We start from the raw sequence: 12,985 nt of genomic DNA on the forward strand, positions 1-12,985 counted from the left end.
GGCTTTAATATACCTTTTGTATTATTTTTGGGACTAACCTACTAACCAAAGGCCCAGTGCAAATTGCTGTTTTTTGCCTATTTCAGTGTTCCGCGGAAAAGGAATATCAAACGGAATCCAAACGGAATGAAACCTTCGGGAGAATTATTTTTGGAACAAACGTGATCCAAGAGACTTGGAGTGGACATCAAGAAAGAAGCGAGGAGGCCACGAGGCAGGAGGGCGCGCCCAGGGGGGTAGGCGCGCCCCCCACCCTCGTGGGCCCCTCATAGCTCCACCGATGTACTTCTTCCTCCTATATATACCCATATACCCCGAAAACATCTAGGAGCACCACGAAACCCTATTTCCACCGCCGCAACCTTCTGTACCCGTGAGATCCCATCTTGGGGCCTTTTCTGGCGCTCTTCCGAAGGGGGAATTGATCACGAAGGGCTTCTACATCAACACCATAGCCTCTCCGATGATGTGTGAGTGGTTTACCACAGACCTTCGGGTTCGTAGTTATTAGCTAGATGGCTTCTTCTCTCTCTTTGGATCTCAATATGGCTTCTTCTCTCTCTTTGGATCTCAATACAAAGTTCTCCTCGATTCTCTTGGAGATCTATTTGATGTAATTCTTTTTGTGGTGTGTTTGTCGAGATCCGATGAATTGTGGGTTTATAATCAAGATTATCTATGAACAATATTTGATTCTTCTCTGAAATCTTTTATGCATGATTTAAATATCTTTGCAAGTCTCTTCGAATTATCATTTTGGTTTGGCCTACTAGATTGATCTTTGTTGCAATGGGAGAAGTGCTTAGCTTTGGGTTCAATCTTGGGGTGTCCTTTCCCAATGACAGCAAGGGCAGCAAGGCACGTATTGTATTGTTGCCATCGAGGATAAAAAGATGGGGTTTATATCATATTGCTTGAGTTTATCCCTCTACATCATGTCATCTTGCCTAATGCGTTACTCTGTTCTTATCTAACTTATAAAGGATGAAGGGGTAGGTAGTCACAACGAAGGCATCGAGCGCACGGTACCATGCGAGGGAAAAAAGCCCACTGTATCACGCCGCGCGTGGGGGTGCAGCGCACCACGCGAAGGAAAAAAACACCGTAGCACGCGAGGTAGAGAGCGGCGCCCCAATCCACAGCCCTGCACCCCTCGCTCCTCCCTCCCTCCCTCCCTCGTCCTCACCCGCCGCCGCTCCCTAACCCTAGCCCCAATCCACAGCCCCGCGCCCCTCGCTCCTCCCTCCCTCATCCTCACCCACCGCGGCTCCCTCCAACCACCTCCTCCTCCTTCCGATGGGTCGCCGGATCCGTCGGCCACCCCATGGACTTCGCCTGGAAAACGCGGGCTGGGAGAGAGAGCGCGGGCGGGCGGTAGAGGAGGGTGGCGGGCGCCGACGTCGCAGTCGAGGGGGAGCAGGGCCAGTCGGCCGGAGCTGGAGGCCGGCGCTGGAGGAAGGAGCGGCGAGGAGAGAGGCGCCGGCCATCGGGGACCTCCTAGCCCTCTTCTCCTTGTCGCCATGGCAGGTGGAGCTCGAGCCATCGGTCAGCCTCCCCCTCCCCATGCGTAGGTACCCCCTGCTCCCCTCCTCCTTCCCTTGATTTATCTCTCTCTCCCCCACCCTATCTTCCCCCTTCCGTGTTGCCATGGCCCGTCGCTCCTTCGACCCCGGATCCCGGTGATGCTATCTCCTGTGCGCCGCCTCAATCCACCGCCCTCCCCCGCAGGCTCTTCCGCGCTGGCTTCCACGAGCTGGGTTGTTGCCTCCTCCCCTCCCGTGCACTATCTCAACTTTTCTCCACAAAAATGATGAAAGGCAGCGGCTCAATGCCTCCTTGGAACTCCACCCTGTTTAACTTCTTCCTCCTGATTCCTTCCACTCTAAATTAATTTAGGGTCTGGGTGTGTAGTTTTTATGGTGGGTGTGACGGATCTTGGGGAGGTGAGGAGGACATAGGTGGGAGAAGGACTGCGAGTCTGGGGAATCTAGGCTGCACATATAAATCCTCTCCATCTTCCTCTCCCCTTTGACCCCTCCCCCCCAGTTCTCCAGTAATCTGATTTTGATTTCTTCTGTTTTCGTAGGAACAATGTGTGCAGATCTGTAAAAGAAGAGAAGAGGAAGAATCCCAAGGAAGAGTTTGGTGAAGAAGAATAAGGTGAATTCACCTCTGTCTCAAGCAAAGTCACATTTGTTCCTGCAATTTGATGTTATGATTTATTTTATCCTTGTTTAGATTTGTTTACATGAATGCCAACTACTTTATTTTACTTATATTCCAGTGACTTTTCTCATTTGTTTTTTGTTCGTGATCTGCTCTGCTTGTTTTGGCTCCTTTTAATTGATGCATTATTTTTGTCTATTAATGTGTACCCAGGTGACTATGTGAGTTGCATTGACAGAATCCATGTATTAAGCTGGGGCATTTTTGGTAGCTGCAGCAACCTGACAATTCATTTGTTCTCATACAAGGTAATTTACTTCCCCCCTTTATGTATCATGGATGGATATATGTGCTGGTTGGTTGTCATTACTGAAGCAAGAATTGTTGATGATGACTACCTTCGAGCAGGTTTTTATTGGTTTTTCTTTCTCCATTTTTTGTATGATGTATGGATGTTGTAGGATAAATGTGAATTAACAATACAACAGCTTCCAGAAGTATTTTGCAACTTCAGAAATCCAGAATTATGGTTCTGATGTTAATGACCAGGATGATGCGATAGCCTCTTTTGATTCGTATCTATTTTTTCGATGCTTGAAAGATATACTTGCATCACTTGACTGGAATAATCTAACTTGCGTTTCTCTTTTTTTTTCATTTCTAGAGAATAATCTAACTTGCGTTTCTCTTTTTTTTCATTTCCAGAGTACTTTGCTGCTAGCATAATTGTGGTCCATTTTCTACTCTACTTTTCCTTGATCTATATACATGATTGTCAATTTCCAACTTCTTAGTTACAGAAAAAACAAACAAAATTCAGTTTAGATTTGTCTGCTGTAGGCATTAAAAGATTCATCAGAGCCATCATTCTGAACATTGTTTAAAATGACACCCTATTGCCGTTGGTGCCAAGAACTTGTGATTTATGGCTTATGTCAATTCCATCTTTATAGATGCTTGTGAAGTACATGGGGAAGGCGCGCATGGTTGATGGTTATGTTCTGGATTGGAGGCCGAAGCAAACTCCGTCAGGTTTCAGGTGCACGCCCTCTGTCTCTGTTTTCGTCTCTGTAGCTAAACTTGAGAATTGTACACTTTGGTATATAAAGTTAATCGCTGAGTTTACATGCAGTTATGAAAGTTAGAGCATATACATGCTTGATTTTACTTCCTTTAATACAGGGCATTCTATAATTACTAAGAACAGATTAGTTGAAGTGTGCCTCCCTATTTTGTCCAGATAATTACTTCAGGTTAGGCGGGAGAAATAAAAAGGGTAACCATAGATATATGGTGTAGCATCATGAGGTTCAGGTTCCTGCTGTTGATCAACCGTTGCTTCGGTCGAGGTGGGTTATGCTTGATTATGTTCTTTGTATTTTTGTTCATGGCCTACACTGGTGTTATCATCTATTCTGTTTCAAAAATTTCAATGGCTTAGTTTCATGTCCCAGTACCACTTGAAGTACAACTAAGTACCTTCTGACAGGGCAATAATGTATGTATTTACCTATGGTTATTGTTTCCTATAAGAAACATGATCATCTCACCTTGGTTTCCCCTGTATCTGACTTGGGACAGTTTTATGTGAGATTTGTTTTGCATTTTCTGTGTGTGTGGATGCTTAAGCTTAAGCTTTTGTTATTTGGTTCAATTAGAGATTAAACAAGACTGAAATTGAGTCGATGGTGTATATACTTGATATATATAAATGGTCAAAATAAGGAAGTGCTTTTATGAAAGTTAAATATGCAGTTGTCTTCCTGTTTGAATCTTCATTGGTGATTCCAAGTTTGTTGCTTTCCCCAAAAGTGGAGATTTGTAGTACCGACAGAACTTCAACCTATTCAGCATAGATCTTAAATTGACCAGACAATAGTATAATAATTTTTATTTACGGCCTTAGAATTGTATTGCCACAAAAAAATCAGATTTGAAATCGCAAAAAAAGCAGGTTCTTATGCTCATAACAATCCAGGAGACGATTCTGTAGCTTAATGTTTGCTTAATCTTTTCCATCCTTAATTAGTTAAAGGTATTAATTTGGTGATAATTTAAGAAACTTCGGGTAGTAGAGATCTTGTAGGTCATTTAGCTCCGCCCACCGGCCGCCGGCTAGAGGTGAGTTCTTTTATACCTGTATAGGAGAGGGGGGGGTGCTCATATCGGGGCTGCAAATTGGAAGCCTCTGATGTTATCACCATCCCGGTTCCATTCTTCAGATACGCAAAATCGTTCTTGTTCATTGGTTGCTTGAGGGGAATGTTATTTTCTTGGAGAGACAGAGAGAAATCTCTACTGAATTAGGTGTTGAAGATGTTTTCTTGTGTATGTGTGTTTCAGTGCGAACCCGGATCAGTTGCTGCTCCAAACCAGACAATTTGGAGGATGAACGCGAGTCTCCCAGCGATGCCATGGTTAGCACTGTTCTTTCAGTTGTCTCTGTTTCAAACCATACAATTCATTTAGGCAAAATACTGGAGACACTATCATTCATACTGTATTTGGCATGGTAGTGGACAGTCAGAACCTTATGGTCTTGCAACATCCTCAGAATAAATATTCTGCTCCAATCAGGTTCTATGTATATTCTGTTATCCACGGTTTATCTCAGAAACGAGGATTTCATATTACACAAGTGAAGAATCCTTGAGAAATGTTTATGGCAAATGTCAACCGTAAGTCCGCACAAGACATAAGTGATCCCCAAATGGTGAACAGTGCCATTCTACAAAATAAAATGTCTGCAGAACAAAAAGGACCCTGAACAATTTCTGGAATTTTTGTGTTCCTTTATTTGTTACTCCTCTGCACTACATCAATTTTTCCAGGCTCGTTTTGCTTTCAAGTCTGATGCGCGTGTTTTTTCTCATATATATAGGAAGAAGAAAGTATTCGCTCCAGACGTAGATGTCTAGCTTGCCTGTGTGCTGTAACATTAATCAGTGCATCGGGCCCAAAGTTTTCTATCATTGGAACCTTGATGATTTATCTCATTTGAACATAATCTAACCCCTCTGATTTTTTTCAGTACATAATTGTACACCTTCTATGCCCCGCTTAATTGTGTGTTCATTTTGTTAATCAAGAAGCATCTGATTTTATGGCTGGGTATGTTGAAAATATATAAAACCTTTCTTCTTTTGGATAATTTGTTTCCCTTTGACCAATCTTTGTTACTTGCCTACACATCTGTGCATAGCGTGGTGCTCCAGCGCGACCGCTTCGTGTGCTGCCTCGAGTCGCATGGCCACCATGCCCGCGCCGAGGCGAAGGCCGCTGCCACTCTCAACGCCCTCTGTTGCGCGCTCTCGCCGGCGGCGTTTGCAAAGCCTTGTCGTGGCGCTGCAAGTGTTGCCCCCCTCCTCCCCAAGGGCAAGGTGAAGGAAGGTGCATGTGTGGTTCTTCAGCAGCTCGCAGCAAGGATTGCTGTGTCCAACCTGCAGAAGTATGCCAAGAAGTTCTCGGAGATGTAAGCCACGACACATTTTTCTGCCATGATTTCCTTCGGTTGGATTTCGTGGATTTAGGTGTTGAAAAATTATGGGTTGTGGATGCAGGATTAAGGACATGTCCCCGCACTACAACGAGAGATCTGAGCTGTTTGGAAGTTAGTTTAGGTTTTTGTTGTGGATTCACAGCTTCTCACATGTATGATCCTCTTAGACCTTTAGATTTCCAAAGAAACTAAATGAAGATATGGTGGTATGGTCTCAATAGTACAACTTAAAGCCTTCCATGTTTTATATTTTCTTTGAAATTTGCTCTTGAAGAATTATGTATCTATGTTAGATCCGGTGAGAAAAGGCGGCTTTCAAGTAGAGGTTGCTGCAGTGTTGGCCACATTTGGTTTTCGACTTAAGTGTCTAAATATTCTCACAATACTTGGCTCCCTTTCGGCCTTTGCGCCATTGGCGCAACGAGTCATCTAGTGAACTTAATACTCTAGATGCATGCTGGATAGCGGTCGATGTGTGGAGTAATACTAGTAGATGCAGAATCGTTTCGGTCTACTTATCGCGGACGTGATGCCTATATACATGATCATGCCTAGATATTCTCATAACTATGCGCTTTTCTATCAATTGCTCGACAGTAATTTGTTCACCCACCGTAGAATTTGCTATCTTGAGAGAATCCACTAGTGAAACCTATGGCCCCCGGGTCTATCTTCCATCATATTGTTTTCCTATCTATTTACTATTTTTATCACTGTTTATTTTGCAATCTTTATTTTCCAATATATACACCAAAAATACCAAAAATATTTATCTTATTATCTCTATCAGATCTCACTTTCGTAAGTGACCTCGAAGGGATTGACAACCCCTTTATCGCGTTGGTTGCGAGGTTCTTGTTTGTTTGTGCAGGTACTAGGCGACTTGTGTGTTACCTCCTACTGGATTGATACCTTGGTTCTCAAAACTGAGGGAAATACTTACGCTACTTTGCTGCATCACCCTTTCCTCTTCAAGGGAAAACCAACGCATGCTCAAGAGGTAGCAGACTCTTCCTCAAAAGATGATGAATTGTAGTTGCAAAGTTTACCGAGAACATAGTTTGTTGGTTTCTAATAGAGTTTTTGCTTTATACTTCGATTGTGTGATGAACTGTTACTTATTCATAGGAAGTATATGATGCAAGTTCTATGATAAAAGTCCCATGTTTAATTTTGTTGTTGTCATAATAATCAACATGATGCTTCTATGTCCGTATTTTATTTTTATCGACACCTCTCTCTCAAAGCATGTGGACAAAATTTTCAATTTCGGGTTTTGCCTGAGGACAAGCGAGGTCTAAGCGTGGGGGAGTTGATACGTCCATTTTGCATCATGTTTTCTTACTGTTATTTATAATGTTTTTATCCATAATAATGCTTTTTGGAGTAATTCTAATGCCTTTTCTCTCATAATTTACAAGGTACACACAAAGAGGGAGAATTCCGGCAGTTAGAAATCTGGACCTGGAAAAGCTACGTCAGGCCACCTATTCTGCACAACTCCAAATAAGCTGAAACTTGATGGGGATTTTTTATGGAATATATAAGAAATATTGGAGCCAATAACTACCAGAGGGGGGCCACCAGGTGGGCACAACCCACCTGGGCGCGCCAGGGCCCCCAGGCGCGCCCTGGTGGGTTGTGGCCTCCTCGGCCCACCTCCGGTGCCCATCTTCTAGTACATAAGTCATTTTTACCTAGAAAAAAATAAGGAGAAGGCTTTCGGGACGGAGCGCTGCCGTCTCGAGGCAGAACTTGGGCAGGAGCACTTTTGTCGTCCGGCAGAGCGATTCCGCCGGGGCAACTTCCCTCCCGGAGGGGGAAATCATCGTCATCATCATCACCAACAACTCTCCCATCTTGGGGAGGGCAATCTCCATCAACATCTTCAACAACATGATGTATACTACGCAACCTTCTTCTTGTAGACGTTGTTGGGCCTCCAAGTGCAGAGGTTTGTAGGACAGTAGCAAATTTCCCTCAAGTGGATGACCTAAGGTTTATCAATCCATGGGAGGCGTAGGTTGAAGATGGTCTCTCTCAAACAACCCTGCAACCAAATAACAAAGAGTCTCTTGTGTCCCCAACACACCCAATACAATGGTAAATTGTATAGGTGCACTAGTTCGGCGAAGAGATGGTGATACAAGTGCAATATGGATGGTAGATATAGGTTTTTGTAATCTGAAATTATAAAAACAGCAAGGTAACAAGTAATAAAAGTGAGCGTAAACGGTATTGCAATGCTAGGAAACAAGGCCTAGGGTTCATACTTTCACTAGTGCAAGTTCTCTCAACAATAACAACATAATTGGATCATATAACTATCCCTCAGCATGCAACAAAGAGTCACTCCAAAGTCACTAATAGCGGAGAACAAACGAAGAGATTATTGTATGGTACGAAACCACCTGAAAGTTATTCTTTCGGATCGATCTATTCAAGAGTTCGTACTAGAATAGCACCTTAAGACACATATCAACCAAAACCCTAATGTCACCTAGATACTCCAATGTCACCTCAAGTATCCGTGGGTATGATTATACGATATGCATCAAACAATCTCAGATTCATCTATTCAACCAACACAAAGTACTTCAAAGAGTGCCCCAAAGTTTCTACCGGAGTGTCAAGACGAAAAAGTGTGCCAACCCCTATGCATAAGTTCACGAGCGGAACCCACAAGTTGATCACTAAAACATACATCAAGTGGATCACGTGAATATCCCAATGTCACCATAGATAAGCACATGCAAGACATACATCAGGTGTTCTCAAATCCTTAAAGACTCAATCCGATAAGATCATTTCAAAGGGAAAACTCAGTCCATTACAAGAGAGTAGAGGGGGAGAAACATCATAAGATCCAACTATAATAGCAAAGCTCGCGATATATCAAGATTGTACCATCTCAAGAACATGAGAGAGAGAGAGATCAAACACATAGCTACTGGTACATACCCTCAGCCCCGAGGGTGAACTACTCCCTCCTCGTCATGGAGAGCGCCAGGATGATGAAGATGGCCACCGGTGAGGGATTCCCCTTCGGCAGGGTGCCGGAACAGGGTCCCGATTGGTTTTTGGTGGCTACAGAGGCTTGCGGCGGCGGAACTCCCGATCTATTCTGCTCCCTGATGTTTTTAGGGTATATGGACATATATAGGCGAAAGAAGTTGGTCAGGGGAGCCACAAGGGGCCCATGAGGGTGGGGGCGCGCCCAGGGCGTGCCTCCCTGCCTCGTGGCTTCCTTGAAGCTTCCCTGACATCTACCCCAAGTCTCCTAGATTGCTTCCGTTCCAAAAATAACTCTCCCGAAGGTTTCATTCCATTTGGACTCCGTTTGATATTCCTTTTTCTTCGAAACACTGAAATAGGCAAGAAAACAACAATTTGGGCTGGGCCTCCGGTTAATAGGTTAGTCCCAAAAATAATGTAAAAGTGTTTAGTAAAGCCCATAAACATCGAAAACATATAATATAATAGCATGAATACTTCATAAATTATAGATACGCTGGAGACGTATCAGCATCCCCAAGCTTAATTCCTGCTCGTCCTCGAGTAGGTAAATGATAAAAGAAAGAATTTATGAAGTGTGAATGCTAGCAGGTGCACAAGTTTAACCAATGGTAATTTCAATCACCTTTTCTAGCATCATTATATATCATGACAGTAGCTCAACTCATAGGACTTCTCATGATCAAGTAACAAGCTATTCACATGTTAAAGTATAGATCATAAATTTCTTGAAAACTAACGAACCGTGTTATTAGTCATCAAACAATTACAATTCATATTATTTTTAGGAAGGGTCTATGTCAGAGCTTTGATTCAGCAAACTTCACATACTCAACTATCATTTAGTCTTTCACAATTGCTAACACTCACGTGATATTTATGGGTTCCAAGTTTTAGTCAGACACAGAGAAAGATAGGGGCTTATAGATTCGCCTCCCAACCTTTTACCTCAAGGGTAATGTCAACAATAATAGTTCATGATGCCTTACATCCAATTGGATATATATATATATATCAGGATCTTTCCAACACAATGTGCTTGGCAAAGGATAAAATGTAAAAAGGAAAGGTGAAGATCACCATGACTCTTGCATAAGGTATAAGACAAGAATAAAAGATAGGCCCTTCGCAGAGGGAAGCAGAGGTTGTCATGCACTTTTATAGTTGGATGCACAAAATCTTAATGCGAAAGAACGTCACTTTATATTGCCACTTGTGATAGGGACCTTTATTATGCAGTCCATCGCTTTTATTGCTTCCACATCACAAGATCGTATAAAGCTTATTTTCTCCACACTAATAGATCATACATATTTAGAGAGCAATTTTTATTGCATGCACCGATGACAACTTGCTTGAAGGATCTTACTCAATCCATAGGTAGGTATGGTGGACTCTCATGGCAATACTGGTTTAAGGGATGTTTGGAAGCACAAGTAGTATCTCTACTTGGTGCAAAGAATTTGGCTAGCATGAGGGGGAAAGGCAAGCTCAGCATGTTGAATGATCCATGACAATATACTTTATTTCAGATATAAGAAAACATAACCCATTAGTTGTCTTCCTTGTCCAACATCAACCTTTTAACATGTCATATTTTAATGAGTGCTCACAATTACAAAAGATGTCCAAGATAGTATACTTATATGTGAAATCTCTCTTCCCTCAATATTCTTTCATGAATTGTTCAAGTGACCAATACAATGTTTGCTAACCTTCAATAAATTTACCACCTCTACTTCTTATATGTGAAGTCATTACTCTGCATGGGATAAGCATATGAAACATATATAATTTCAGATTTATTATATTCAATTCATTCAACCATTTACTCATAGTATATATGTGAAGCACATGAATGAATAACAAACTACTCCGAAAGATATAAGTGAAGATCAATGAGTTGCTAAATAATTATTTAGCTATGTGAAGACTCTCCCATTTAATAATTTCAGATCTTGATACTTTATTCAAAAAACAAGCAAAACAAAAAAATGACATCTAAGAGTAGCAAATATCATGTGAAGAAGCAAAAACTTAGGATCAACCGATGCTAACCGATAGTTGTTAAAGAAGAAAGGTGGGATGCCAACCGGGGCATCCCCAAGCTTAGACGCTTGAGACTTCTTGAAATATTATCTTGGGATGCCTTGGGCATCCCCAAGATTGAGCTTTTTTGTCTCCTTAATTCCTCTCATATCACGGTCTCCCTAAATCTCAAAAGCTTCATCCACACAAAACTCAACAAGGACTCGTGAGATAAGTTAGTATAAACCAATGCAAAAACATTATCATACTCTAATATAGCAAATCACTAAAATTATTAATAAACATTGCATATTAAATTCCTCCTCATATTTAATAGGCCTATCCTCAAATAGAATCATTAAACAAGCAAACATATGCAAACAATGCAAACATAACAGCAATCTGCCTAAACAAGACAGTCTGTGAAGAATGCAGAAAGATCCATACTTCTCTAGCTCCAAAAATTACGAAAGAAAATTCCTACTGTATTAAATTTATCAGAACTTATTATGCAAAAGGTTTCAACATTTTATCACATTCTGACTTTTCCAGGGAATTTTTGCAACAGTGGTAAACTTTCTGTTTTCAAACAGCAATATGTAGACTTGTAAAATAGGCATAGTAAAGGCCATAAATGCCACTTTTATTGAAATAAAAGATGCAAAACATTGTTCTAAATAACATAAATAAAATACTAACAAAATAAATTGATGCTCCAAGCAAAACACATATCATGTGGTGAATAAAAATATAGCTCCAAGTAAAGTTACCGATGAACGAAGACGAAAGAGGGGATGCCTTCCGGGGCATCTCCAAGCTTAGGCTCTTGGTTGTCCTTGAATATTACCTTGGGGTGCCTTGGTAATCCCCAAGATTAGGCTCTTGCCTGACCTTATTCCATAGTCCATCGAATCTTTACCCAAAACTTGAAAACTTCACAACACAAAACTTAACAGAAAACTCGTGAGCTCCGTTAGTAAAAGAAAACAATCCACCACTTCAAGTTACTATAATGAACTCATTATTTATTTATATTGGTGTTAAACCTACTGCATTCCAACTTTTCTATGGTTCATAAACTCTATTACTAGCCATAGATTCATCAAAATAAGCAAAAAACACACGAAAAACAGAATCTGTCAAAAACAGAACAGTCTGTAGTAATCTGTAGGTTTCAAATACTTCTGGAACCCCAAAAATTCTAAAATAACTTTCCGGACGTGAGTAATTTATCTATTAATCATATTAAAAAAGAATTAACTAAATAACACTCTCCATTAAAAAATGGCAGCAAATCTCGTGAGCGCTAAAGTTTCTGTTTTTTACAGCAGGATCGCAAAGACTTTCCCCAAGTCTTCCCAAAGGTTCTACTTGGCACAAACACTAATTAAAAGCATAAAACCACATCTAAACAGAGGCTAGATGAATTATTTATTACTAAATAGGATAAAAAAGCAAAGAACAAAAATAAAATTGGGTTGCCTCCCAACAAGCGCTATCGTTTAACGCCCCTAGCTAGGCATGATGATTTCAATGATGCTCACATAAAAGATAGGAATTGAAACATAAAGAGAGCATCATGAAGAATATGACTAGCACAATTAAGTCTAACCCACTTCCTATGCATAGGGATTTTGTGATCAAACAATTTATGGGGACAATAATCAACTAGCATAGGAAGGCAAAACAAGCATAACTTTAAACGTTTAAGCACACAGAGAGGAAACTTGATATTATTGCAATTCCTACAAGCATATGTTCCTCCCTCATAATAATTTTCAGTAGCATCATGAATGAATTCAACAATATAAATATCACAGAAAAGCATTCTTTTCATGATCTACAAGCATAGAAATTTTATTACTCTCCACATAAGCAAAATTCTTCTCGTTCGGAATAGTGGGAGTATCATAAGAAACTCGAATACTATAAATTGTTTCCACATTAAAGGAGTAATGTTCAGAAAAAGGGTAATCATAATCATGGCAAGTTTTATAAATATAATCATCACTACTTTTTATAGCATAAGTGTCATCACAATAATCATCGTAAGTAGCAACTTGGTTCTCATCATAATCGATTGAAACTTCTTCCAAGATAGTGGAATCATTCCTAAATAAAGTCATGACCTCTCCAAATCCACTTTCACAATTATCACAATAAGATTCAACACCCTCCATAATAGTGGGATCATTACTTCCTAAAGTTGACACTCTTCCAAACACACTTTCATCAATATAATCATCATAAATAGGAGGCATGCTATCATCATAATAA

At 40.9% G+C, this 12,985-nt stretch overlaps 1 protein-coding gene across 6 annotated transcripts; it reads left to right on the top strand.

Moving 5' to 3' along the window:
- The first annotated feature begins 1,249 nt into the window (after positions 1 to 1,249).
- On the top strand, positions 1,250 to 6,009 carry LOC123150558 (uncharacterized). Of its 6 annotated transcripts, XR_006475193.1 has the most exons (9): positions 1,251 to 1,571; positions 2,102 to 2,160; positions 2,380 to 2,474; positions 3,120 to 3,205; positions 3,407 to 3,515; positions 4,510 to 4,583; positions 5,048 to 5,277; positions 5,369 to 5,638; positions 5,727 to 6,009. XR_006475193.1 is itself a non-coding variant. In XM_044570400.1 (6 exons), the coding sequence occupies exons 4-6, from the start codon at positions 5,270 to 5,272 to the stop codon at positions 5,779 to 5,781; spliced, it is 333 nt and encodes a 110-aa protein (XP_044426335.1). In that variant the 5' UTR covers positions 2,874 to 3,205; positions 3,407 to 3,515; positions 4,510 to 4,583; positions 5,198 to 5,269; the 3' UTR covers positions 5,782 to 6,009. The 6 variants fall into 6 exon arrangements, 4 of the variants coding, with proteins under 4 accessions (XP_044426333.1, XP_044426335.1, XP_044426334.1 ...); XR_006475194.1 differs by having other exon boundaries at positions 1,250 to 1,567; positions 2,380 to 3,205; XM_044570400.1 differs by lacking the exons at positions 1,251 to 1,571; positions 2,102 to 2,160; positions 2,380 to 2,474 and having other exon boundaries at positions 2,874 to 3,205; positions 5,198 to 5,277.
- Positions 6,010 to 12,985: the final 6,976 nt, after the last annotated feature.

The sequence above is a fragment of the Triticum aestivum genome, chromosome 7A (genome assembly GCF_018294505.1).
Source record: "Triticum aestivum cultivar Chinese Spring chromosome 7A, IWGSC CS RefSeq v2.1, whole genome shotgun sequence".
NCBI classification, from domain to species: Eukaryota; Viridiplantae; Streptophyta; class Magnoliopsida; order Poales; family Poaceae; genus Triticum; species Triticum aestivum.

Coding starts and splice junctions, on each gene's coding strand:
- LOC123150558 (XM_044570397.1), top strand. CDS start 5,280: ATGTTGAAAATATATAAAACCTTTCTTCTTTTGGATAATTTGTTTCCC. Junction 5,639..5,726: donor GCCAAGAAGTTCTCGGAGAT/GTAAGCCACGAC, acceptor TTGTGGATGCAG/GATTAAGGACATGTCCCCGC.